The sequence below is a fragment of the Tyto alba genome, unplaced genomic scaffold (assembly GCF_018691265.1).
Source record: "Tyto alba isolate M040663 unplaced genomic scaffold, T.alba_DEE_v4.0 Super-Scaffold_9, whole genome shotgun sequence".
Lineage (NCBI taxonomy): Eukaryota > Metazoa > Chordata > Aves > Strigiformes > Tytonidae > Tyto > Tyto alba.
The window spans coordinates 26,766,434-26,790,647 of NW_024881330.1; the positions used below are offsets into that span (position 1 = coordinate 26,766,434).

Genomic DNA, 24,214 nt, shown 5'->3' on the forward strand with positions numbered 1-24,214 from the left:
GAAACAAACTCAGGCTGCATATTATATGAATCCCTAATATTTGCTCTGAGAAAGACACTTTGGCATTTTTCACAATACAGCTGTTTAGTAGCTCAAAAGTCCCTATATTTCACCTTTATCTTCACCCTTTTTTACTCCTACAGCTAGTAGAATAGTCTTCATTTCTACCTGTGGAAAGTTTTCCAAGCAGGATCCATATACAGGGCACAACTCAATTCAGCTGCTCCTGTGGTCACTTTGTCACACAAAGGAGTGGAAAAAACTGTGCAAGAAGGATGGGACTTCCTCCTGTGGGCAGAATGGGGCAGGATGAAAGGTGAGCTCTGGAGAGCTTCCAAAGGGCAAAGGCAACTTTGAGCACTGAAATGGAAGGGTGGATCATCTTTGCATCTGGTCTTGGGAGGGACTGGCATGAGGCAGGACAAGCAGAGAAATGGCAGTAGAGAAAAATTGCCTAAAGTTCTTTGGCCTTAAAAATAGAAAGAAAGTGATTAACTTGTGAAAAGTTGTGAAGAAAGAAGTGGCAATTTTTATTTTTTTTTTTAATGGAAATTGGTGTAGTTATAAACAAAAGTTCAGGAAAGCTGACACAGGAGTTTGAGAGAAGAGATGAGATAATGAATTGATAACAATAATGAGAAGTAGAAGAGGAAAGGATTTTGCTTAAGTAATAAAAAAAGTAAGATTTGGTCTGGAAATTTTCCAATTCTATCTTTTTGGCTTCTTCTTGCCTTCATATGTTCCATCGGGAAAACTCAGTGTCTTGAATAGACATTGGGTAAAGCAGACAAATGGGGCTTTGTCTGATGAGTCTGTCTTAACTGGCTTTGACGGTCACTTCCTGGGAAGAAGAAACAGCTTAAGCTGATGACTCTGACAGATAAAAGTACAAGAGAGCTTGCAGGATAAGTGAGATAAAACTAGAAGACATTGGGAGTGTGAATATACGTATTCCAACTGGTTGAATCTGCAGGCCCAGAAGAACGTAAGAAGCCTGTATTATTTATTTCTGCTTGTTTTCCAGGTGGCAATGATCAGTATTCACGTGGTAGGGGCTTTGCGTTCCATAGTTCTTTATAGTCCTGTAGTGCAGATGTCTTTCGCAAGGCCTCGGAAAGTTCAGATGTTTTTAAGAGTCTTTTAGTACAATTGCTGAATCTGGTTTTCATTACAAAGAACTGCACAGATGCCCTTTTTAAACTTTTGCACTTGGTGGACTCAGACTGTTTCCCAACCATATTTTTTTTTTTCCCTGTTGGCTATCACATTTAGCAAGGAGAGTGGTAAATTAATGGCAGGTGCATAGATTTGGAGAACTACCAGCTCTAGAGTCATTATTAAAATAGCCTATTTGTTATGTAGGAGGCTTAGTTGTTCATATCAGATTTAATACATATCTGAAAGTATTCTCTAGATAAGTAGAATCCAGTCTTAGCTATAGCCACGATACTGGAATAAACAGTAGCAGAGTGCCTGAAACCAAGGGAAAGAACACCAATAAGCTTTCCCTTTTCTAAGAATAGAGTTGGTTCTGCCAATAGATGTAGTTCACAGACGGGGTCTCCTGTGCAATATCTACCCCCTGCTCATGTCACCTTCACAGTCAAAGCTTGGAGAGGATGAGGGAGAAGGGACAATGGGAGAAAGGGGAGGTGGGTTTCAGTAGCTGACTTGTTTCGCGTTCTTAATGGGCCTTACAAAGCTTTTTAGTTTTCAGTATCTAACGCCATTGCATCACTGGGAGGGAAACCTCTGACTGTCCTGCTTTATTTACCCCAGACAGGAGAGCAGCAAACCTGACTTATGAGAAGAGAAATTGAACATAGCCCTTGTCAGTTATATACTTCTAAATAAAGGTATTTTTCATGCTTTAAACATCTCAGATGGATAAATTTCTATAGTTTGTTCACAAGTAAGTAAGAACAGCTGCATCACTTTATTGAAAGTTGGCTCCCAACAAACAAACAAAAAAAATCAAGGCTGGGGTACATCTACGCCAAATTTTAGCCTGGAGTGAATTTTTATGAGTTATAAACTCCTGCCATTTATAATGGAAATTCTGACAGCTCTTTAACTATTTCATAGCAAAAATACGACTGCAGTACTTTAGGGAGAAGAAACACATTCTCTTTCGGGCTGGCTTCATCTCATGAATTAGTCATTTTGGTGGTTCCTGCAATTATTTCCCTAACTGTTCAAAAAAAGTTACTGTACTCCTGATGCATCCTGTTATCAGATATCATTGACTTCTGAAGAATAGTGCTGCAGTGGTCCTGTCCTGCAAATCAGATACACTGACTGGATGACTATATTGGAGCATCAGACATAAATAGTCATTCTGTCTTTTCTTCACTCCATCCTTTAAGAAGGTTTGTTGGATATATGCTTTTTTTTTTTTTTTTTTTTTTTTTTTTCCCAATAGACATGGTTTCAGGTATTTTTCCTTTTGTCATTGAGTATTTTCTATGTTATTTCAGGTCTTTTATGAATCATATCTGACCAAAGGATAATACGGAAATCTTCACAATATGTAATCCCTAGGGTTGAGGAGAGATTATACAATGAAAGCAAATTTGTAATGCAAGTTCAGTATCCACAATATGGTACAGAGAGGAACTCTGTACTGACTGTGAGCAGAGTGATAGAGTAGACAAAGGCAGAGGTGTGTTTCTACGAATCCAGTGTATTACTGGAGAAGACCTGTCTTTTCCAATTCATATTTCAGAATTTCACCAGTGCACTTTAATATCCCAGTTTTGAAGGTGACCATAAAATGAGAAGATTGCACTATTGATTATGAATGTGAGATCATATCTGGTTGAGCGAATGGGAGTGTTGCATACACAAACGTACTTGGCACAGATTTAGAGGAAAAGTTAAATTATTTGAATGTAGTAATAATGAAATCTAATGTACAATTAGGCAAAATTAGTGGTTTAAAAATGGTCAAACTTTTCTCCTTAAAGCATTGTAGCTCAGCTTTGGAATAGACAAAAAGGACAAAAATGCATGTATGAAATAGGGATGAAAAAATAGGACTTTTTTGGAAAGCCAAAGCACTCTACCCCACTGAGCAGTTTCATCACAGATTCCACTTTTCCCTCTCCTCCTCTTGTGCCTGTATCCATACCTTGACTTCTCTTTACTTAAAGAAGCTGTGGTTAATGGTGCATAGTACAGCAGTGACAGGCCCTTCAAACAGCAAAAATATCCCTGAGAGATATCTAGTGTTTTATGCTTTGTTATTAAGTTGAGGTAAATGATTTATGCCATTTCTAAGTACTTGCATGTCCTCCTCTGAACTCGGTTCATATGGACTCACAGCAATCAAACACTTGGCTGCACTGTTTGTAGCCGCAAGAGAGAGTCCCTGGAATTTTTTGAGAGTCCATCAAAGACACTTCTAGAAGATTCTGTGTAACATGTTTCTACAAGCAGATGGTGTGAAGCAATAATTTTATTAGTGCTTACTTGGACTGGCCTGCCTGTCCCCGAGTTCTGATACTTGCAAATAATGTGTGGGTTCAGAATGATGAAACATTTACACTCACTGTAATGTCCTGTATTACACATTTCTATATGCAGTAGGAATGACTAACCAACAAAAATTATAATGAAAATTTCATTTTGATTGAAATGTGAGGGAAAAACGCCATCCACCTTTAATCTGCTTATTTGCTGTCTGATGCTTACTGAACAATTCAATAAACATTGTACTAGTGGATGGCTATCCGTACATGTATTTTGATGTCCCTTTGGAGTAATGGTTTCTATGCTGATTTGTCAACTTTTGCTTGTTGCTATCATTGTCTGTGTCAAGGACCATTGTTCCATGGGTCAAGCCACCATCTTACAGAGTAGCTCCTGTTTAAAGTGCTGGACTGTGGGATGTTTTCAAAATGCTAGATCTGACTTTTCAGCTGAAATAATTGCTGACATTCTTTATATTCTTTTTGCATCATTTTCATTAAATGTGCTTTTCTACTCTAGGAAAGCAAGATTATAAGAAAACCAGGCCTATGTTAAGAGCTACAAGATTAAAAGCAGAGGCCAAGAAAACTACACTAGGCGTAAAGGTAGAGATCTGTTTGATAGCTTATACCACTTTTGTGTATATGTTGTTTCTTTTCCCCATAGATGTACTGTGTGAATATTGATTTCTGAGAGATATTGTTTATGACATTTCAAAATCTAAGTGGAATGCCAGAATCTAAAATATTTATGATGGATTGCTTTTACTTAACCCTAAAATAACTAAAATAGTTGAAATGCTAAAAGATTTAAAGTAGTCCATGTCCTTGTTATGATGCATACTTACTTTAAGGTCAATAAAGAACTGTATGCTTAGAAAATTGATCTTTGCAGAAAGCCTCTCTACACACAGAACAAATGCTTTAATGATTTCCTATAGTTATAAAAATTAGAATAAACATCTTCCTTCTTCCTCTTCTTATCCTATACCCAGGAGTAATTTAAAGACTGGATTTGTTAAGTATTGTAAATTTTCAGCATTATCTCAGTCTACATCCTTGTGTACTGCCTCTGACTTGGAAAAAAGGTGTACTTAGGTAGCAGCAAAACACATGGAAAGGTACTCAACTTTGTTTTAGAAATGTCCCTTTTTCAGGCAGGTATGGAGTCTAATAATGACTATTTGATCATAGCTGTGAATATGAGCAAGGAGGACAATTAGGAGTATTTTGAGCTATCTACTACCCAGTGTGTCATCAAAACAGGATTCATCTGTATGCATGTTGTTTATTTAAGTTGCATCCAGTATTTCTTCCTCAAACTTACTTTTGAATCAAATTGATAACACAGTTATCTTAGCAGCAAGGGTAAAAACAGAGCAAAATAAAAAAGTGGATCAAATACCCGGGTATTCTAATGAAAGAAACTTCAGAAATTTAAAAAGAAGAACGTTTTCTTGTTTCTGGCAGATGAGAAATCAATTTTTTCAAGTTATAGCTTATAGCAAATGCCAAGGTATTACTACCAAGCTGTAACAGCTGTTGAGCTGCCAGATGATGTATTTGGTTGTCTTCCAGAATTTGCTATTATAATCACGAAACAGTGCTTTCTTTTTGCTCCTGATTGCTGATCTCGATCAAGCATTACCATGCGATGCAGTATGTTTTCACAACATAATCTCCTCAGTTAGTGCTGTGTGTCAGGTTTTAATGAGAAAAAGTAGATTGCCTTTTTTGTTTAAAGGATAGATTGTTAACCTTTTGAGTTCAATGTTTTTTCCTTCCTTTCTTATTAAATTTTGCTATTCATTTTACTTTCAATGAAATGACCTTTTAAAAGTGATGTTCTACTTGGAGACTTTTACTATGTAGCCTAGTTCTTTTAAAATGTTCAAGTTTTTTGCATGTCTTTCACAAGTGGGAAGAATATGAACCTTGGTCCTTCAAAACTTGTTTTGTTTCCCTATTTCATGAAGTAATTCTTACTTAAAAATGAGAGAGAATAAGATAGCATATGTGTAATCATATGTATAATAAAGAATCAAATATTAGTGAGGTAAGAAGTCAAGAACAGTTTCTTTTGTACAAATATGTTCCTGCATATTATAGCAGAACACCCGCTGACTTCTAGGTAAGAATTTTGCCATCATAGCACACACATGCTCTCCTGGTCATGGGATGTTGTGTTTCTGGGGTTCTGCTAGTTGCAGTGTGTAATGTCTCAGGTTTGCAATTCTGCCTCTACCTTAAAAAAAAAAAAAAATAAAAAAAACAACCAAACAACCAACCAAAAAAAAAGAAATTCTTTAAAATATTGTGTTCCGGCTTTAATATTTTTTGCACACCTGGACATTAAAATATGACTCTGGATCATCCCAAACAGATCACAGTCATTTGCTTTGCTTCCTAATTGCTGAGGAAAGCTGACAGAACTGAAGCAGAAGGGAAGGTAAGTTGGGCACCTTTCCCTCCGGGGATATGCTTGCAGGGGAAGGAAAGCAGAGCCTTTCTATGCATCCTTCTCACAGAGCCTGCTTAATGCCAGCAACCTCAGGCTTACTAAATGTTGCAGTACTTCTACCAGAATATGGACAATCCCTGTAGAATAAAACTCTGCAATTCTACTGACAGACCCTGCAGCGCTCAGCACAGAAGCGAGACATATTTAATGTCTCGGGGTAAACCTGCACCTCTTCCCGTCTCGCACTGGCAACCTTTCGCCCTGCTTTATCCCCCCAGCTCGGCAGAGCTTCACCATGGGTTGTGGATGCGCCTGGAGTGTCTGCAGGGAGAATGCCCTCCTTACCCCAGGAGAGGCTGCTCTAGTTGTGAAGCCCCATAACCTTTCCCAAGCCCCATAACCTCTCCCCCTCTCTCAGGCAGGGCTTGTTTTGCTCAGTCCATTGTTAAGTTCCTCCAGTCGTCCAAGAGCAGTCGTCTTACCTTCATCCTCCACACCTATCCCACATACTCCTCTGTTGTCTTCTGGATAAATTTTGAAATAATTTCTTGAAGTCTTCTGCTTAGTGTGACAGCAGGGTGTTAAACCGCTCCACATGTCTGTGGCTGTCAGGACAATCAGCAGAGCTGAGGTCCCATCAGGTTACGTTCATTTGTGAAACTATTTTGAGGCTTGAGTGTGCATTCCTTTAATTGTTTCCTAATATTCCAAGCTTCTGAGTGTGCCTGAGCTCTTTCTTTGGGAAGGTATCATCACAGTTGTCACTTCATATTAACAAAGTTTTCTGATTATAAGTAACAAGATTCACCTTCCAAAGGCTGGGATTTTAATTTTTTTATATGATGTAAGGCCCTGATTCTGTGCTGTGACAGTTGATTAACTTCAATCTGTGCTGGAAAAAAAAAAAAACAGAACAGTGGGGTAACTACAGTGCAATGTAATAAGTAGGCAGCACTTTAAATAGAAATGTCTGAAGTTCTTATAAATCTTTGAGAAAACACTTACATATGTGTATTTACCATATATTTTATTTGTTTATCCAGGTTCCAGTAGATGATGCAGTATGCAGCATTTCAAAATGTATTAACATTTTCTTATAAAAAGCTAAGTTGCACTTAAAAATATTGTAGAGGAAGGATATCCATATCAGACATGTAAAAGCACAAGCTCTCTGGGAAAGAGGAATATTTTTATGATTCTGTGAAATACCTAACACAGTACCATGCTACATACTAACAAGTACCATACTACCACTTAATATGATAGGGTTTTTAAAGCTCATTGATAACTCTAGAGTTGTTTTGCACTAGTGTCCTGAAGAGCTTGTATTCCTGACTGTAAACAAAGACTTGGTGTAATATTTAGGGGGGGGAAAAAAAGAGGACTGGAAAATAATGAAGGGACTTTAGTCCTTAATTTCTATGAAGATAATGAAATTCAACTGTTGTGTATTTCACCATGAGAACAGACAACATTCGCTTGGAAAAAAGGCCCTATAAATGACATAAAACTTTTCAGAACCAATCCCCTGGAGATCCTTCACATTTCATTGATGGCATACTAATTAGCTTGTTTTGTCAAACTTTGATTGCCGTGTCATTTTAATGCAAGATTTAAAGTAACAAAGTTTCTTTCAGTCACTGGCATTTAGTACTTTTTCATTTCCCAGAGAGAGATTTTATCCATGTTGATAATTTCAGAGAATCAGCTAAGCATTAATAACTATCAAGTTAGTTCAAGCAGGGTGACCATGCTAGTATTTGGTGTGTAATATTTGCTCTTTAAACATGTTTAAAAATTAAATATTGTAACAGAGCTATTGTGCTGGCTCTGTGTGTCCATGTGACACTAAAGCAGACAGTGCCAAAATATATGGTGTCTCTTGGAAAAGCAGGACCCCTGTCTCGAGAAACAACTCGGAGATAAAGCGGAACGCTGTATGTCTCCTGGTGTTTGGATAAGAGAAAATTCTTTGTAGCAGTACCAAAAAGGGAGCCTCTGAACCTTCTCTGTGTGGTTGTTTTGTTGTCCCTGGCGGGGGGCTCATGCTGGTGGAAGCCCGCCGGTTCGTCCTTACCAGGTGGAGCAGCAAGGGCTCTGCACCACTGGTGCTAACGCTGCTCTCAGTGCGTGAGGATGAGGTGCCAGCAGGAGGGTGGCAAGCAGAAAATGGTGTGGGGAATGTGGCAGCTCAGCCCCGGATAGCTGGGGTTTGATATGCAGAGGCCGAAAGTAATGGGAGTTCTTGGGCGTGAGATTTTTTTTCACTGGCTGCAAGAATGAATCAGTGGTCCGTGGGATAGATGATAAAGTTTTCTCTCTTGTTGAAAGGTAGACACAAATCTGAACAGTAGTGTTTTACACCCACTTGAAAATACATAATCGACTGCAGAATACCACTCCATAGAGAATTACTAGCAATGTAGTACATCGATTGAGCTAAGGAAAAAATGTTTCCTAAAAAAGTGAGAGCTTACTGCTTGTCATTCTTTTGCATATCTACTTAATCTATTGTGTAGCTAGCTAGCTCACTATTAAGAGTTTATCTCATCTGGAACAAGTTATGTATGAATAGATAACAAGACATTCCTAGTGTATTTTGGCAAAGTGTATTCTCTGATTTCATGCTGTTCATAATCTTCTAAGTTAGTGAACTCCATTTGCCAAGATAAGTTGGGAATATAGTTTCATAGTTTTGCAGAAATTAAGGCCACAAGGGACTATTGGATCATTTGATCTGGCTTTCTATATGTTACAGATCATAAAATTTCATCCAATACTTTCTAGGAAGTTCAAGCACTTTATAACAGCTAAAATACTGGGTCTTCAAACCAGCTTATGTGTCTCACATAAAGAGCAGGGCAGCTTAATGTGCCACCAATGAACAAAGTGTGATATTCCCAGTGATCGCAGTAGTCAGATTTTGATCCCTGACCTTAAAATGGAAGGGAGAGGAAAAAACCTGTACAAAGAGAAAAATAAAATCAGATTGTTCCCATCTGACCCTGGCCTGACCTGTACATGTAAGTACAGTAATCATGGTGGTTCAAGCATGTGAACAAGATGCACCAAGCAGGAGCTTAGGAGGATTTTTTGTACCATCTCGGAGCAGTAGCCCATCATTCTCAGGCTTTGGTCTCTACTTATGGTGAATCTTTAACACTTCAAAGGATAGTTGACAACAAATCGTCAAATCCCAGAAATTAAATCAATACAACCGGAGGAAAGTTTCCTGAAAAAGAAGGAAACTTCATTTGATCCTGTATAGAGAAGTCTGAAGCACTGAAGCATGCGGTGCCATGCTTTTAAGAATCTGGTGCTTCAGGGGGTTCAGAATATAGCACTGACCATGTAAGCAATCCCAGTTTTCCCAGGGCCCTGAATGAGGGAAGGAGTGTGGAGGGCTGAGTTCACCAACTCCAAGGCTGGCAGCCAGGACCTCCTTTTCACACAAGCCCAAGTTGAAGCATTCTTCTCAATAGCTAAATAAAAATACACTTTTTTTGAGAGATCTGAACATAAAAGACTCACAGCCACGGAAGTCCAAATTTTCCCCAAGAGGTAACTGCAATGTTCAATCATTCTTGCTCCTAGAAAATGGCATCTTATTTCAAGACTGAGCTTATCTAGCCACAGCTGGACCTTGAGAGGTTCTTGTAAACAAGATAGAAGGACCCCACACTGTGAAGCGCCTTTTTTAAATACAGGTGTATGGCATATATAGTTATATGCTGTAACCAAACTACCTCTTATTCTTCTTTATGGTAAAATAAATGCCAGTCATCTCCCTACTGGAAGTCCCTCCACTTTGGTACATCCAGAGATCACACTGAGGGAGTGGTTACTGCTTAAATCCAAAGATCTTTTTAGAGTGACAGGTTTTCAAGGCGAAGTCCTTCACTTTGTAAGTCCTGTCTATGTTTTTGATACCTGTATATGTTGTCTTGCATTTAGCTATATTAAAATGAATCCTGTTGCTTTGTGATCATATAGCCAGGCCTCTTAGATGACTGTAATATTACCTTGCTGTCATTATTTGAGACAATAATGATATTTGTTCCGTCTGCAATTTTTACAGTAAAAAACCTATAACATAAAAATTACTGATAAGTTAATACATTAATTTTCTTACCTTGTGTTAGATGTAGAATGTCCTGCATTAAGGAAGTAAACATCCATTTTTAAACATGATTTTGTATGAAACTCTAAAAAATGGTCACGGTGAACATCCAGGTATAGTCTTCCACTTAGAAATTATATGGAATAAAAAGGCTGATTGTCAAGTCCATGTATGTTTCTTTCATTTCTACAGGTATCCTTGGTCAGCATGATTTTCTTTTAATCTCTTTTCAGAAATAACTAGGGATGGTTTAGAATTTCAAAGACAGCAATTTGTGGTACTCTTTCACCTAGTTTTAAGCTGGTTTCAGATAAAAAAAGTACAGTTCTCTTTGGAGGACAACAAAAAAGATTTTAAAAACACTAAATTTCCTGAAAGTGTGATATTTCCCTATATGTGCAGGATATGATGCTGCCATACACAGTGTCCAGATTTGTGTTGTTGTAGCCAACATTTTTTCCTCACCCCTATTTTTTCAGCTCCTGATTAATCTTGTTTAGATCCCAACTCTGCAACGTGCTCCATCAGGGTTAATCTGAGGACATTATCCAAGTATTTTGGCATGAGAGACATAAAACTGACAAAAAATGATAGGAGAATTAAGTCTACATTATACCATAATGGCATGTGTTTCCTTTATGGAAAAGTTTCTGAAAAACCTAACCAAGCTGAAATTAGTAGGGCTCTACAGACATTATTCTACATATATGAGAATATAATAGAAAATTATTTTCCTTTTAAAGTCTTCTTTGACTGTATTTTGGGATTTGAGAGCAGGGATGATATTTCTTAGCATTCTGTGCCATGTTACAAAAGAAAAAAAAAAAAAAAAAGAGAAAAAGCCCTGTGATCATTTTAAGTTTATTTCTATGCGACTTTTTCTATATTAGTTAATTATTCATGGTGAAATCCTCTGAGTAAATGGATTTTGCCGAGGGATGATGGGGATGATCCATAAAGTGCAAGAGAAAGGGAGCTATATATGCCGAGTGGGCAGTATTTTAACATTTCATTTCTATGCATGGCTTAAAATACAAATAGCAAAGCCTGATAAGTGTAAAACAAATTAAAATGACAATATATACTGTTGTTGCAAAGACTCTATGGTAGTGTAGCATCTCATTTGCTATTTACATTGCAAAATTTATGTTTATAAAAGTTCATAAACTGGATGCAGTTCTTAAGAGACTGCATATCCCTAGCTGAGAGCCAGGTGTCCTTTGTTAGGCCATTTATTTCAGATTTTTGTTACTCTGCCTTCTTCGGTAACTCAAAATTAGGTTCTTGCGTAATTCTCAAACCTGGAATTTCAATAAGGTTTTTCATTCCCAGGGTTAATAAATACTGATCCAGCCACTCATTTCCTAATGCCTGTGTAAGGAAAGGAGTATTGTTATCTCAGTGTTATTCACTGCAAAACATAGGCAGAGAAATTAAAGAACTATTCCCATCAAAGCAGTTACTGGGCAGCCTGAGAACAAAAATCAAGATTTTCCCATTTCCACTTCTTAGAAAACAAACCTTTAGTGCAGACATTCCCCAAAATTTTGCTGCTGCTACCACAGCATTTCATAAGGGCGACTGGGGAGAAGGGAGAGGAAAGGTGAACCTACTGTCAAACAGAGAGCGTGGCAAGCGTGGCATCCAAACAAGGGAAAAAACTTTTTAACACTGGAATGAATTTGCTCTCTGTGTCAAGTGTGAACGGTGCCTGCATTGTACGGTTTTGTTGTCCACTCTCCTGAGCAGATGGAGCTTGCAGTTGTATGTTACTTGTTTATTACATCCTCTTAAGATTAGTAGCTGTGTGGCCAGATGGGTCTGGGAGCACAGCTGTGGATACAAGGAAATAAATGAAACCTGTCTGATGCTGCCATGCCCTTTTGTGAGATACTGACGTGTTGCAACTGCAACAAAGCAAAAATCACTTTCCTTTAATATATTAGTGAATTAGATGTACTTTCTTTTTTTTTTAATCAAATCATATGAAATCAGGAGGATGAGGTTCACAGGATGGTACTATTCTAAGAGGAGAATGTAGTTGAAATCTGTAGCAAACAGCCTCAGCAAATTTACAGGAGCAATTTTAATGTGGTAAAATAAATTTAAAGTACATCTCAATTGATCATCCATATAAAATTTAAAGCAAAGGTTTCTACAGAACAAAGACTCCTATAGAGCACATGCCAACTAGGCAGTAGTATTTCAAAGTTTATTAGATGGCATATGTTGAATTATTGATCCAACATTCTGATAAACTATATAATACATTCATGTAAATGCAAATGAAATGCTGTTCTATAGAAGAACGCCAGATTATGGGCTAGACTTTAAAAAATGAAGCTAACACAGTTTTAACTCCTTCGTGGCAGTGGACACACAAAGCTGGTTACAAAGCCACCACCAATCTAGAGATACTGGATGGAATTCATCCTACAGTGCAGGTCTTCACACCAGAGACAGCATCTCCCCTCCCCTTCCAGACTAACGGGAGAAATAGGCATTTTTAGGAGGATACACCTGACCTCTTTTAGAGGGTACAATGAATCTTACACCAAAGAGGGTCAGATACTCCACTTGGATGATAAAGGGTGTCTGATTGTCTAGGTTTGGCATAGGCATCTCCTCTCAGTCCCACTGGCAGAATAGATTTGTTGTGGCATCTTCTGTACCATTTCAGATCAGTTGTTATAAAGTCACCAGACTGTTTTTCTTCTCTCTTTTTAAGTATACAGCTGCATTGTTCAGTTGCAGATAGTTTGTATGTTAACATGAAGCTGAGATTTGGAGGGGAGGTTACTGCTTCTTTTAGTAGAGGGCAAATGGTTTTGGAGGGCACAAACTAACCTGTTGCTTTTGATCACCTCAGTGCATGATTTTAAAAATACATCATGATAATAAGGAATGAAACAGTGCATGTTGTTAGTTGTGGAAGTGGCGCTTTCTGTGAGCTGAAGGAACACAAGGGTTTTTTTCAAATTTCTACTTCTTCTTCCATTGTCTAGCAAAATGAGAGTCAACACTACAGGAAGTGTGCTGTGCTTCCCAGGAAAATAAAAACTTAAAAATGTGAAATACTGTGACTTTGAAAGTAGTGGTGTTATAAAGAAGATGATCATACTATCTTTTATTATATCTGAGATCTAAAGTTGGAGCTTAACAGAGTCCAGCCTTAAGATAGAATATGATGATAGGCAGTCACATAATGAGTATGATGTGTAGTACAAAAACATTTTTCTGCTTCTGAAAGCTGCTATAAATCATGTATACTTTGGAAGACTCCTTTATGTTAATTAAGGAAGATGCAGCAAGTTGCAATATTTCATGGGAAGAGAGGCAAGTGCAAGTGCAAATTGTTGTGCTTTTTCCCTTACTGCAGAGGGGAAGGAAGAAAAGTTTCGTCCAATTCTGAAGGATTTTATAGCTCCATATTGTAACGCATGCCAGGAGGTTGGGAGGTAGAGGTAGCAATTTTCATTGACTTCCACCATACTGTGTTTGCTTCATTAAAAAATTACAAATTTGTTGGCAAAAAGCAGTAACATATTGCTAGAAAACATCAAAATTCACAGTGTAAATTCATAACTTAAATTTGTGTTCAAAACTGTGGTTTACGAATTCTGTCTTTTCTTTTAAAAAAGAAGGAATAGTATAATAAAAGGACGTAAAGCTCCTATTTCTAGGTCAGACCATAGATCTTTAAGCCAAATATCCTATTTCTGGCAGTATATCAGACTCACCAGAATCTTTATTAAGTAAATGGATTTTATAACATTCTGAAATGGTAATCACAAAGAAGAAATCATTAAAGTATCAATGCCTTATGCAATTACATATGTTTGATGTTATTTTGATATGCATTATAGAATGGAAAGAATATTTATTCCTGATTTATCTGAAAACACGGTACTATTTCTAATAGGTTTTGGTTTATTTTTTTTCTCTTATTTCTACAGGAAGTTGCCCTTGTCCTTGCAGCTATACTGGTATTTTTGTTGGCTTTCTATGCGTTCTTTTATCTTAACATTTCCAGTGAAGTTGACCTTGATCTGGATCCAGATGAAAACTAGCAGATGCAATGAATCTATCATCAAGATTTCTTCAACTTGAACAAGACTACGTAGGAACACACAGTCCCTTCACTGTGAGACAGTAAATGATGCCATTTCTTGCAGTCCAAATTCATAAGAAAGTTTTGCAATACATCAGTCACTTTTACATTCCAGATCTCCAAAATAAGAGAAAACTCATGCCTGGCAAGTGTATTTGGTTAACACCAAAGCCAGGAGCAACAGTACAATACATGAAGTTTATTGTTTACATTATTTTTTTCTCAGGCAGAGAACTTTGATGTCAAAAGACAGGTGCTATTATTATCATGAGTATTGATGCTGACTTCACAGGAGGAGAGTCTGCCTTGACTAAATTTAGGAATCAAAGCTTCCTAATAGCCAAATTAGGTTCCTTTTCCTTTCCCAAAAGAAAGCAGAAATACCAAACAAAAAGTCTTTTCTTGATTCATATTTAAAATATATCAAAACTCCCTCATCCTTTCTCTCCCTTTTAATCTTTCTTGTGCATGTGTGCACACACGCGCGCATGAAGATGGAAGAAATTGTAGGAAAAAAATATCTTTTTAGAGGCAGTCTGTCACCTCCTATATGGACTTAATTTTATGTCATCCCAGATTCTGTGTGCCCATATATCTGCAGTAATCTTTTTCATTCTTTTGCCAACTGTTCAGCACACATGTGTTCTGTCAGAAATGGCACCTGGATGACAGAAGCTCTAACATTCGCATATGCCTCTGAAACACAGTTCTTTGCCTCCTGTGCTGTCTGAACTAGTGTAAATAGAAAGTTCAGTCGATGTTGGTTTTAATTAGTGTATTGCTCTATTATTAATATAAAGTCAAAATCATATTTTAATTATACTCTTCTTGCTGGCTGTGGTATCAACTTGCTCTACCTGTCAGGGGGATATTGTAAAAAAAAATGCTCTCCAGTTATACAATCATTTTAATCATCAAACTAATGTGAGAATTTGTAAGTATTAAGAAACCTTTTTTTTCATGCGTACTAATAATTGGGAAAATCTTGGCTCTGTGACATTCTTCAGTTCTTGCAAAGCACCTTTCAGAATATGCACTGTAGATAACATTTCTGATCCCTTTGATAACCACAAGCTACTTGAAGAAGCTGGTATGTCAAAGCAGCTGCAGGGAGCTGTAAAATTCTGGCTTTATCCTGTTCTGCTTCAACTTTGGCTTGTAACTGAGCTTGTGGTTGTAAAGTTTCGGTTTTGATCCTTTTAAAAATGTGGTCAGTCTTCCTCTAGTTCGGGTTCACTTTGATACCAAGAAAAGCATAGAGCCATTGATACTGAATGTGGCAAGGAAGTTAAGCAGATTGACTTCCAAAAAAGAATTATCATAATTCTGGAATTGTATTAGCAAACTATCTTGGGTTTATCTTTTATATCAATTTCAGGGCTGAATGTTAGGTTTAGTTGCAATGGAGATATTTACTGACTTGTTCCAGAAATGCCTCACTAAGGTTTCTTATAGTGATTTTGAAGACAAAAGGATACAAATCATAGCAAATATTATAATGAAAAATATATTTATTTTAAATTGACACAGTCCTATTATCACCACTTAAGGAACTTAGATCAATATAGTTAATTTTTAAACCATATGGTAACTATGACCATATACATTATGAGTCTCTAAGGATCCAGTTCTTATCTGTCATACTACTCATTCACTTTATGCAATGCAAAACAACTCCTCTAGAAATTCAGAGTACAAGTCTTCCGAGAAGATATGAAAGAGAAGCATAAACATATATGTGCAGATATTTCTCATTTTCTAATTATGACTGTTACAGACACAACCTTAACTTTTATGCATTCATATGACTTACAGTCTACTAATACTTGCACACATGACCAAACGCTTAGCAACATGTTGCATTTATGGTGAAGCATTATCTGACACATGGCCCGACTTTCAGTGGAGGGAAAAAGCATATCACAAGCTGTCTCCTTGGATGTGACATGCCTTTCACTTCACTGGTGCCACACCACATGTCACAGAAGCTGCAGACCTCTCCTGTTACTTTGCATGAGAAATTTTCTTCTTCTGTAAAATGCTGGAAGGATTGCTTTCTTAATGTCTGCACGTAGGTCTCTGGGTGATGTGTGTTCTGAGAATGATGTGTAGTTATCCCCTTCACACAGGTTGTCTTGTAACTTGCTTTCTGAATCAGTTACATAAAAAAGCAAGCTATTCTTCCTATCAAATTTATGAAATTCCTAGAATAGAAAGATTGCATTTCCCATAATTATGGCTCATAGACAAAATCTGAAACGCATATATGTGTGATTGAAGCAGCTTCCCTGATTTGTGGCTTATCAGTCCATACCGCCCGTAAGTGCCATAGTTCGCAGTTTGTCTGTTGGCTTCATTTAGGTTAGGCCTTTTCATTCACATGAAAGATGATATTCTCATGTAACAAGAAAATACCCTTTTGTTTAGATAAACTGGATAGACCTCTGTTCAGTGTACGCAGAAATACATGGCAAATATTGCAGTAAATACACTTTTTCTCTTATCAGTACAATAATTTCCAATGGGACTATGTCAGTAGTTTCTTACAGCTAAAGACTCCCATTTATCATCAAATTATTCATCCTTGGTTTTCTAAAAGACACAAGCACAACGTATTAGCGATGAGGTCTGATTCTGATCTTACTAATTTATGATTCCCCTGAGTTCACTGATACTACAACTGATTTACTCCAAGGGAAAATCAGAATCTGACCTGAAGTTATTTCTGCTTTCTGGAGCGCTACATTGTCCATGACTGATATTTTAAAGTAGAGACCAATTTTAATCTTGCAAACATGTGGCTTATCTTGCCCTTAATTATATCTGAGATCGAATGCCTCTTGGTTTTTGGACCACCTATCTTTGTATGAGTTGCTCAGTGTCTATTTTAATAATAAATGTATTTTTACTATTTTTGTGCTCTTATTAATGTTGGATGTGTCACACTGAATTATATATATATACGTTTGAAAGGACATTAAAGCAATCCAGCACAACGTTCAAATGTGAGCAGTGATACTCACCAGTTTTAGAATATCTGTATTATTCTAGGCATTCCTAGCCCCTAAGCTCCTATTAAAACTAAGTGTAGCCTATGAATACTTAAAAGATGATAAAGAGAACTTCCCTTGGCGTTCTACTCAATACCAATAGAGCACATCTCTTTCTGTGGACAACATTTTTCCGTGTAGCTCCATGAACTTCAGATTGACTTTATTGTAGAAGTAATACTTTTATACACTTGTTTCAAAGAAAGATTGCTGATCAAACCATTTACACAGCAGCACTAGCTTAATGCAGCAGTTTTTGTCAAGGATATTCACCTCTGGGGAAAGGGTAGATGTCAGTATTGTTGCCCTCTGCTTGTGGAGTAAACTGAATTTCTTTCCAGCAGAGGTTGTGGAGGAGATGCCTGTACTGAGTCCTCACGCTGTGGGTGGGAGTAGGTGTCCCATCTGGAAGACTCTCTGGCTAGGAAGGCACAACAGCCTTCCAGTAGTGATTTTGCTCAGTAAATCTTTCCTCTGCAGTTTTCCTTTTCCCTTTGATCCTACAGAAGCAGAATCAGCATGTAGACCGTCTCAGGACAGAAGCCTCAATATAGTAGTTTTACTAGTGCTGCTGGTGAACATTGCCAAGGAAGGGCTTTCAGTCTATTTCCTAGAGTCCATAAATATATTTTACTGGAAGCTTAGGAGGCATGTTAAGCATTTCCCTAATGGACCTTAGGCATATATTTAAACTTTTCTTGAAGAACGCTTTATTTAAAGTTCACTGTTGCGTATCATATAGACATCATGTGATTCAGGATCTGTCATAGCTCCTTCTGTGCGTCAGACCAGCTGTAGCAGGGACGACACGTAGACTGTGAGATTATGCTGCATCACATAACTGCGAACATACGCAACATGAGCAAACTCATCTGTTTAGGTGTCATCTAGAGTAGTTGACCTAACAAGTTGTGTTTGAAAACAAACGCTTTTTAAACAACCCTACTAAATGAAGGCACAGTGAAAGGCCCACAAAACCGCTCATCCCATTTCCGTGAAAATTGCTACCATGAAGAGGCTTATCTGCTGCCTTGGGGCCAAGTTTTGAATGCTGCCCTTTCAGGAAGGAAAATGTTGCTAGCAGCTCCCAGTAGAGTAATGATTCATTTTGCTTTGGTACAGGATTGTGCCTATAAGGCACAACTGAGCCAGTTGGTAAAGGTCACATGCATTCAGGACGGTTCTCCATAAAGGACTGTACTTGAAATGCAGACTAGGCAAGTTAGAGTGCCAACAAACAGAACACTACAGATCTTGATCGCATTTCAAGTTTTACTTACAGTAGCATAATAATTAGTGGTGCTTATGACTAAGAAAATAACAATATGGCACATCAATAAGACAGCAGAAATGTGATGTTGGAACTGCTTCTTAAAAGATTTTGTAGTGGATTATGCCTGCACTTTGGGAAATGAATCCATGAGATGAATAAACTGGCAAAGATTGTCTGTGATCTTATGCTTACAATATTTTTCCCTGAAAGAGCGGATGGAGATATTTTGCAACACTTTCCCCCTCATCCTCTTAGTTTGCTGTAATACATTCTTTTGTAGATGTATTTCTACACTTTTCCAAGAGTGGAAAAAATTTTTCTGTAGTTCATCAATGCATTTAATTGACAGAATCCTCTACTTTTCCTTTTATCCCCCTTAATCACAACCAAATTGGTGGAGAGACAGCCAAAATGTTAGGTACTAGTGTCTCTCAAGCAGATGTCACACCACTATTTTTTAGCTCGTTTAAATGAATAAACATGTTAAACTGTGAAGTATTACATTTTAGATTTTTTCATTAAAAAAAAATGGGACAATCTGTTTACTGTCCTTAATTGAGACAACAATCCTGGTGGTTGCCAGTTTTGGCAGTTGTAATGATGAACTATAAATATTGGGACAAATCAACTAACTGGTGATTGTGAAGGATAGTTCAAGTGGAAGCCTCATTCTGCATGAATACTTTTTTTCAGTGCTATATTTTTTCTAACTTCTATAATTGTTATACTGGTTTTGCATGTTAAAACCACAAATAAATACATGACTAGTCAAACAGTAGGCTTGATTCTGTTGTCTTATTCTGAATCACTAAAGAAAATGATAAAAGCTGACAGCCCTGCAGCAGAGTTCATGCCTTGCCCAAATTCTCCCTAAAAGGTGCTTGTTCAGGTCAGTTATAAATGTAAGCTATGAAGAGCTTCATTTTGCTGAACCTTGGAAAAACTGAGCAGCACGTAGATCTTTGGGAGTTTGCCATTTCACAAAGAGATTGTAGGAATTTTAAAGAGTGAAGCCACAGAAGGTGAGTATGGTGTTTGGTGACAAACTGATGTCATTCTCCTATTGCCGTTCCTCTGGGAATGAGAGTGGAAGAAAATCAAAGTGAAATGGCCAGTTCTACCAGGAGACAACCACCTCACAACTCACCTTGTTGCTCAAAAAGAAGAGAATAGAAGCAAAGCTAATTCTGTTATCAAATCAGAGTTTTCTCAACTTCTTATTTTTCACAGGGCAAAATAAGGTCCAGGAGGACATAAAGATGTCTGAAACAAAGCAGCTTCTTACTGGATCAAAGGTTCATTTATTTAAGTAATGGTGTTTGAGGGATTTACACAAAGCATGAGTCAGGCTAATTGCCGCTGCCTTCGTGTATAAAAAAGAGTCACATTGTGCCAAGCTAGAGTAGCTTTGTGTGTCTGTTATTGAGCTAATTGTAAATGTACTGATACTGGCAATGTCCCTGTTTCTCTAGAGACACCTTTGTCTCCTGTGATACTATCAGCAGAGAGGAGGGACAGGGAAAGGACTGGCAGGGGAGCCCTTTTGCTGATTCTGCACTCCTAAAGTATCGCCCCTGCTCAGCAGGGAGCTGCTGGTGTTTGGAGTAGAACTGCGGTCCTGGATTGCTTTGGACAGGCTACAAAAGAGAACAGAGCAGAGCTTAACCTAGAGGGCGAGTCTCCTACCATCACTGGTGCCTGATCTGTTACCACAAATAAATAGAAGCTGAGATGTTCAGGCTCTTTACTTTTATTTATTAGGTTCTCAGGGAGGTGCCAGAAAAATTGTCTTTTGTTGTCCTTTTGAAACTTTTGGTAGGAAAGCTTATCCTTTTCCAAGGAGGGGCTGAGAAGCGACCTGCCATCTCCCCTGCTCTCGCCTGGCTGAAGCTGAAGAGGCCTCAAGTAGCTATTGCTGTGTACTATAGTAAGACTTGCTCTGGTTTGGGAAGGACAACAAATTCTGAATTCAGGGCAGCTTTATGCAGCCTTTCCTACCTGAGGAGCCTTCAGGGCAGTGGGCATGTTGAAAGTCAGGTTTTTGATGGCTTCCCTTTTGATGGCTTCAGCTTCTTCTCATTTAAAAGATGAGCTAAGGTGCTATGATTGTCTAGTTAAAGCACAGCTGTTTTAACAACAGTGTCATGGGTTCTCCCTGCCCTAATGAGCTTGTGACTGTTCCTTCTTAAAAGACAGACAATCATATTTGTGTTTATCTGTTCATTAATTGTAGCCATTCTCAAGCTGGTCTTCCCAGGCAGTACTTTACCTTTATGCCACTGTGTCTCTGCTGCTCCAGTAATAATGGGATGTGCTGAACAAAGAGAAGAGTAGAGTGGCTTCTTCAGATCATTACCAAAGCCACAAATTCATTTAAAGTTAGACAATATATGTTGGGGGAATTTTCCCAGTGCATTATATAGATTTTTGACACCTGCTCAGTTCTTGTGAATGCCATTTTACAGTCCTTGCCCTTATACATGAAAGCATGTGAGTTCACGTTAAAATAAGCAAGTTACAAACATGATTGTGTTATTCATGAGAATATGTCAGGTTTTCTTTTTCTCATTAAATCATTCATCAGCTGTTTTTAATTAATAGAAAAGTGGCTTTGTTTGTGGGTGATACACTTTGGTCAAATGTAGCTTCTCATCTGAAATGTTACAGAATGATAATTACCTCCCTTTGGTTAAGGGTTGCCTCAAAATAGGAATTACCTGTAATATGTATGACTATTTCTCAAGACTGTGATGCTGAAATTCGGTAAATTCTCCACAGAAATATCAGCTCTATGACTCTAACAAGAGCAATGGTTTTGAAATTTTTCCTTGTCAACAAGTTTTACCTTTTGTATTAGGAAATTTTCAAGCTGATATCATGATGGAGTGGGTAATGCCTGAAGGACAGCTGAAAAGAACAAAATAAGTGCTTCAGAGACTCTTCACGTGCATTATTCAACCCCTCGTATACACACTGCTGTGACTGGACTATGTCAGTGTTACGGGGTGATGGAGAAACAACACATGAGACAATCTAATTTGCTTGTGATTGTTGCACCCTCAAACTCACAGGGGCAAGTGTTTCTGCTACAGTATGTTATGCTTATACACAGAAGAGATGTATCTTATGAAATAAATTTCTATGTAGAGAAGTTGTTAACTTTATTTTGTACATCTTCATGTACAATATACGGATAGAAGAAAGAACAAAATGCTCCCTGTGAGCAAGGGCATTTGGAAACAAGAATCATTCCTGCAGCACAGGAGTTGTGCATAGTCATAAAACATGTTAAGTTTAAAAGATAATACAAATACAGAAGGAAAGTTTTCATTACACTGATGATTTATAAAGGATAAAAGCAAGCCTCACTCCTGTCATATATTCATCGTTCCTTACAGTACAGATCTCTAGAGTAGTTTCCACAAAGCTGTTATTCCCCCTCTTCCACCACTAGTGTGGGGATCATCATTGCCAGCTCAGAATGAAAAATGATCTTGTATTTCCCATAACTTAAGAAAATTAAAGTATCCTTGTTAAGCATTGAGTTATTCAGTAGCTTTGAAAGGGCCTGCCAGAGGGTATGTATAATAAAGTATAATGCAAAGTGATGTAGAAAAACAGAAAAAAATATAACTGACTTTCAGCCAATCAGCTAACTATGGAGCTGGCCTGTGGGTCTTCAGCATTTCCTTGCTGATTCCTTGCAAAGCCTTGAGGAACAGATCTGTCATATCCACTCATCAACATTAGTTACCATCTTAGTTTTCACGTCTGTTGTAAAGAATTAAAACTTCAGGGTCATTGGTCTGGAGAAGGCTGGTTTTGATCTTTGCACCTAGATCATGGCTTCCAGCTTGCTCCGATCAAGGCTCTTTGGCAGATTCCTTCCAGACAGCCGTGAGCATTTTGAAAAGAGACTGCATACTTTTCTATCAGGTTAGCAATGAGATAAGATGAAGACACTGAAAAAGTGACTCATCCACCCTTGGAGAGAGAAGTATTTGCTGAGGTTGTCTGGCAGTGGGGTACCAGATATGTCAAGCTCCGTATGAAGGGAGGAGTGAGCCCGGGCAGACAGATTCTCAGGATGTCAGCAGGGACTAGATGCAGATGTACTGCCAGATGCTTCTTCTTATGCACTCCCTTCTCCAATGGCACAAACCCAAGAAAACTTATGAGAGGACCCCAGTGCAGTCTTGCTCTTCAGGAGTAAGAGTCGAGATCATGAGAAGTATCTCTCATGCTGAAAAGTTGGTCAATTCATTAACAACTCAGGATTATAGGAACTGCAAGTGCTAAAATAAAGCTTCCTTAACCTAACAGCAGAGGTTCATTTGTAAATGTACCTTCACGGAAGTCTAGGCACACTATGGATAACCAAAGTTTAATACTTGTAATGGGGAAATCTGTGCATCTGACTGAGAGAAAAAAAAATAAAAAAAAAACAAAACAAAAAAAACATTTAAATGAGAAATACATTTATTCTATTCCAGTGGAACTACAGAGGCCCTAGCTCTGATGGGGTCTGAGGAAGGAGTCATGTACACTAATGATGTCTGCTTCCTTTCATCATGTGCTAGTAACAGGGTAGCACTTCTTTCTACCCAGCCAACAGGAATACTTCAATTAAGTAAAACAGGATTACAAAGCACCAGGGCACCAGGCTACCTAACTACCTCAGTTTAGAGAGGTGGAGAAATAAAGCTCGCAGTTCATTAAATTATAATGTAAATAGATACCCCACTATTACGTGCTTCACAGCCAAATACCGAAAACAGATCCACCAGCAACATGTTCACGCACTGTCAAGTTCTGTGTCTCAGAAACCTTGAGGAATACAGAGACTGTCACATGTGTGAGAGATTTTGTGTTATGTTGCTCCTCTCAGGTGTTCCTTGACCTTAGCATAGGTTGGAGTTGGTAGGCTAATGCGGAGGAAGATGGATATTCTGTAAAACCTCTACTATATGCCAGTTTTAATCATTTAGAAGCAGACATCACAGCCGTCCTTGGAGGTGGAACTGGAATAAAGTACTCTGGGAAAGACAATGTTGTTTTTTGGAAAGAACAGTGGAAAAAACTTTGGGCAGTCAATGTCCCAGCGGAGAAATAATCAGGGATGTGGAAGGCTGAATAGCTGGTCCTGAAATGAGGACAGCAACCACAACAGAGCAGCCCCTTCCTCCAAAGCCTCAAATCCAGAGCAGTGCCGTGGCCCAAGGGAGCAGCGCTGCCTCTTCACCCGAAGCCTAAGCCTTTGGCCAGCTCGCTCTGCCTAGGAGCTTGGGAAGAACAAACCTTGTATGACCCTTCAACAGCAATTACACAAGATGTGTCTTCAAGAATGAAAATTTGCTCATAGGAGAAAAGAGCTTGTAAATCTCTGTGTAATACTATCACCCACCAACACCCACTATTTGTGAATTATATCACTGGCTTTCATCCCTCTGAAAAATAAAGTTGATTTGACTAACACTGTAATTTTCATGATGACTTGGGTTTTGGATAAATGGCAGCTGCATTTTTAGCAAAAAGCCCACTCAAGACAGTGGCTTGATGCACTGCAGCTGGCACAGGTCACCCTTGCTCACAGAGATGGGGGCAGCATTTCTGGCCGTTTGCACTGGAGGAGGCAGGAGTCTGTGCATGGTTATGCCCTCGCGAGCATCTCTCCCAGTGGTATTGCCTGCTCTGGGGGTCCCTCTGAGTCCCTGCAGGGTCAGGGCGGC

General features: G+C 38.3%; 1 protein-coding gene across 4 annotated transcripts in view; it reads left to right on the forward strand.

The window, feature by feature from the left end:
- TRIQK (triple QxxK/R motif containing) overlaps positions 1-24,214 on the forward strand; it is an 87,512-nt gene that overhangs the window by 45,708 nt on the left and 17,590 nt on the right. For 2 of the 4 annotated variants that reach the window (XM_042785872.1, XM_032987880.2), the window contains exons 3-4: positions 3,991-4,076; positions 14,008-23,966. In XM_042785872.1, the coding sequence (XP_042641806.1) occupies positions 3,991-4,076; positions 14,008-14,121 (200 nt within the window). In that variant the 3' untranslated portion in view covers positions 14,122-23,966. Of the gene's footprint in view, positions 1-3,990; positions 4,077-14,007; positions 23,967-24,214 lie in introns of those variants that run through there. The other 2 variants (XM_042785871.1, XM_032987879.2) reach the window with 1 other exon arrangement.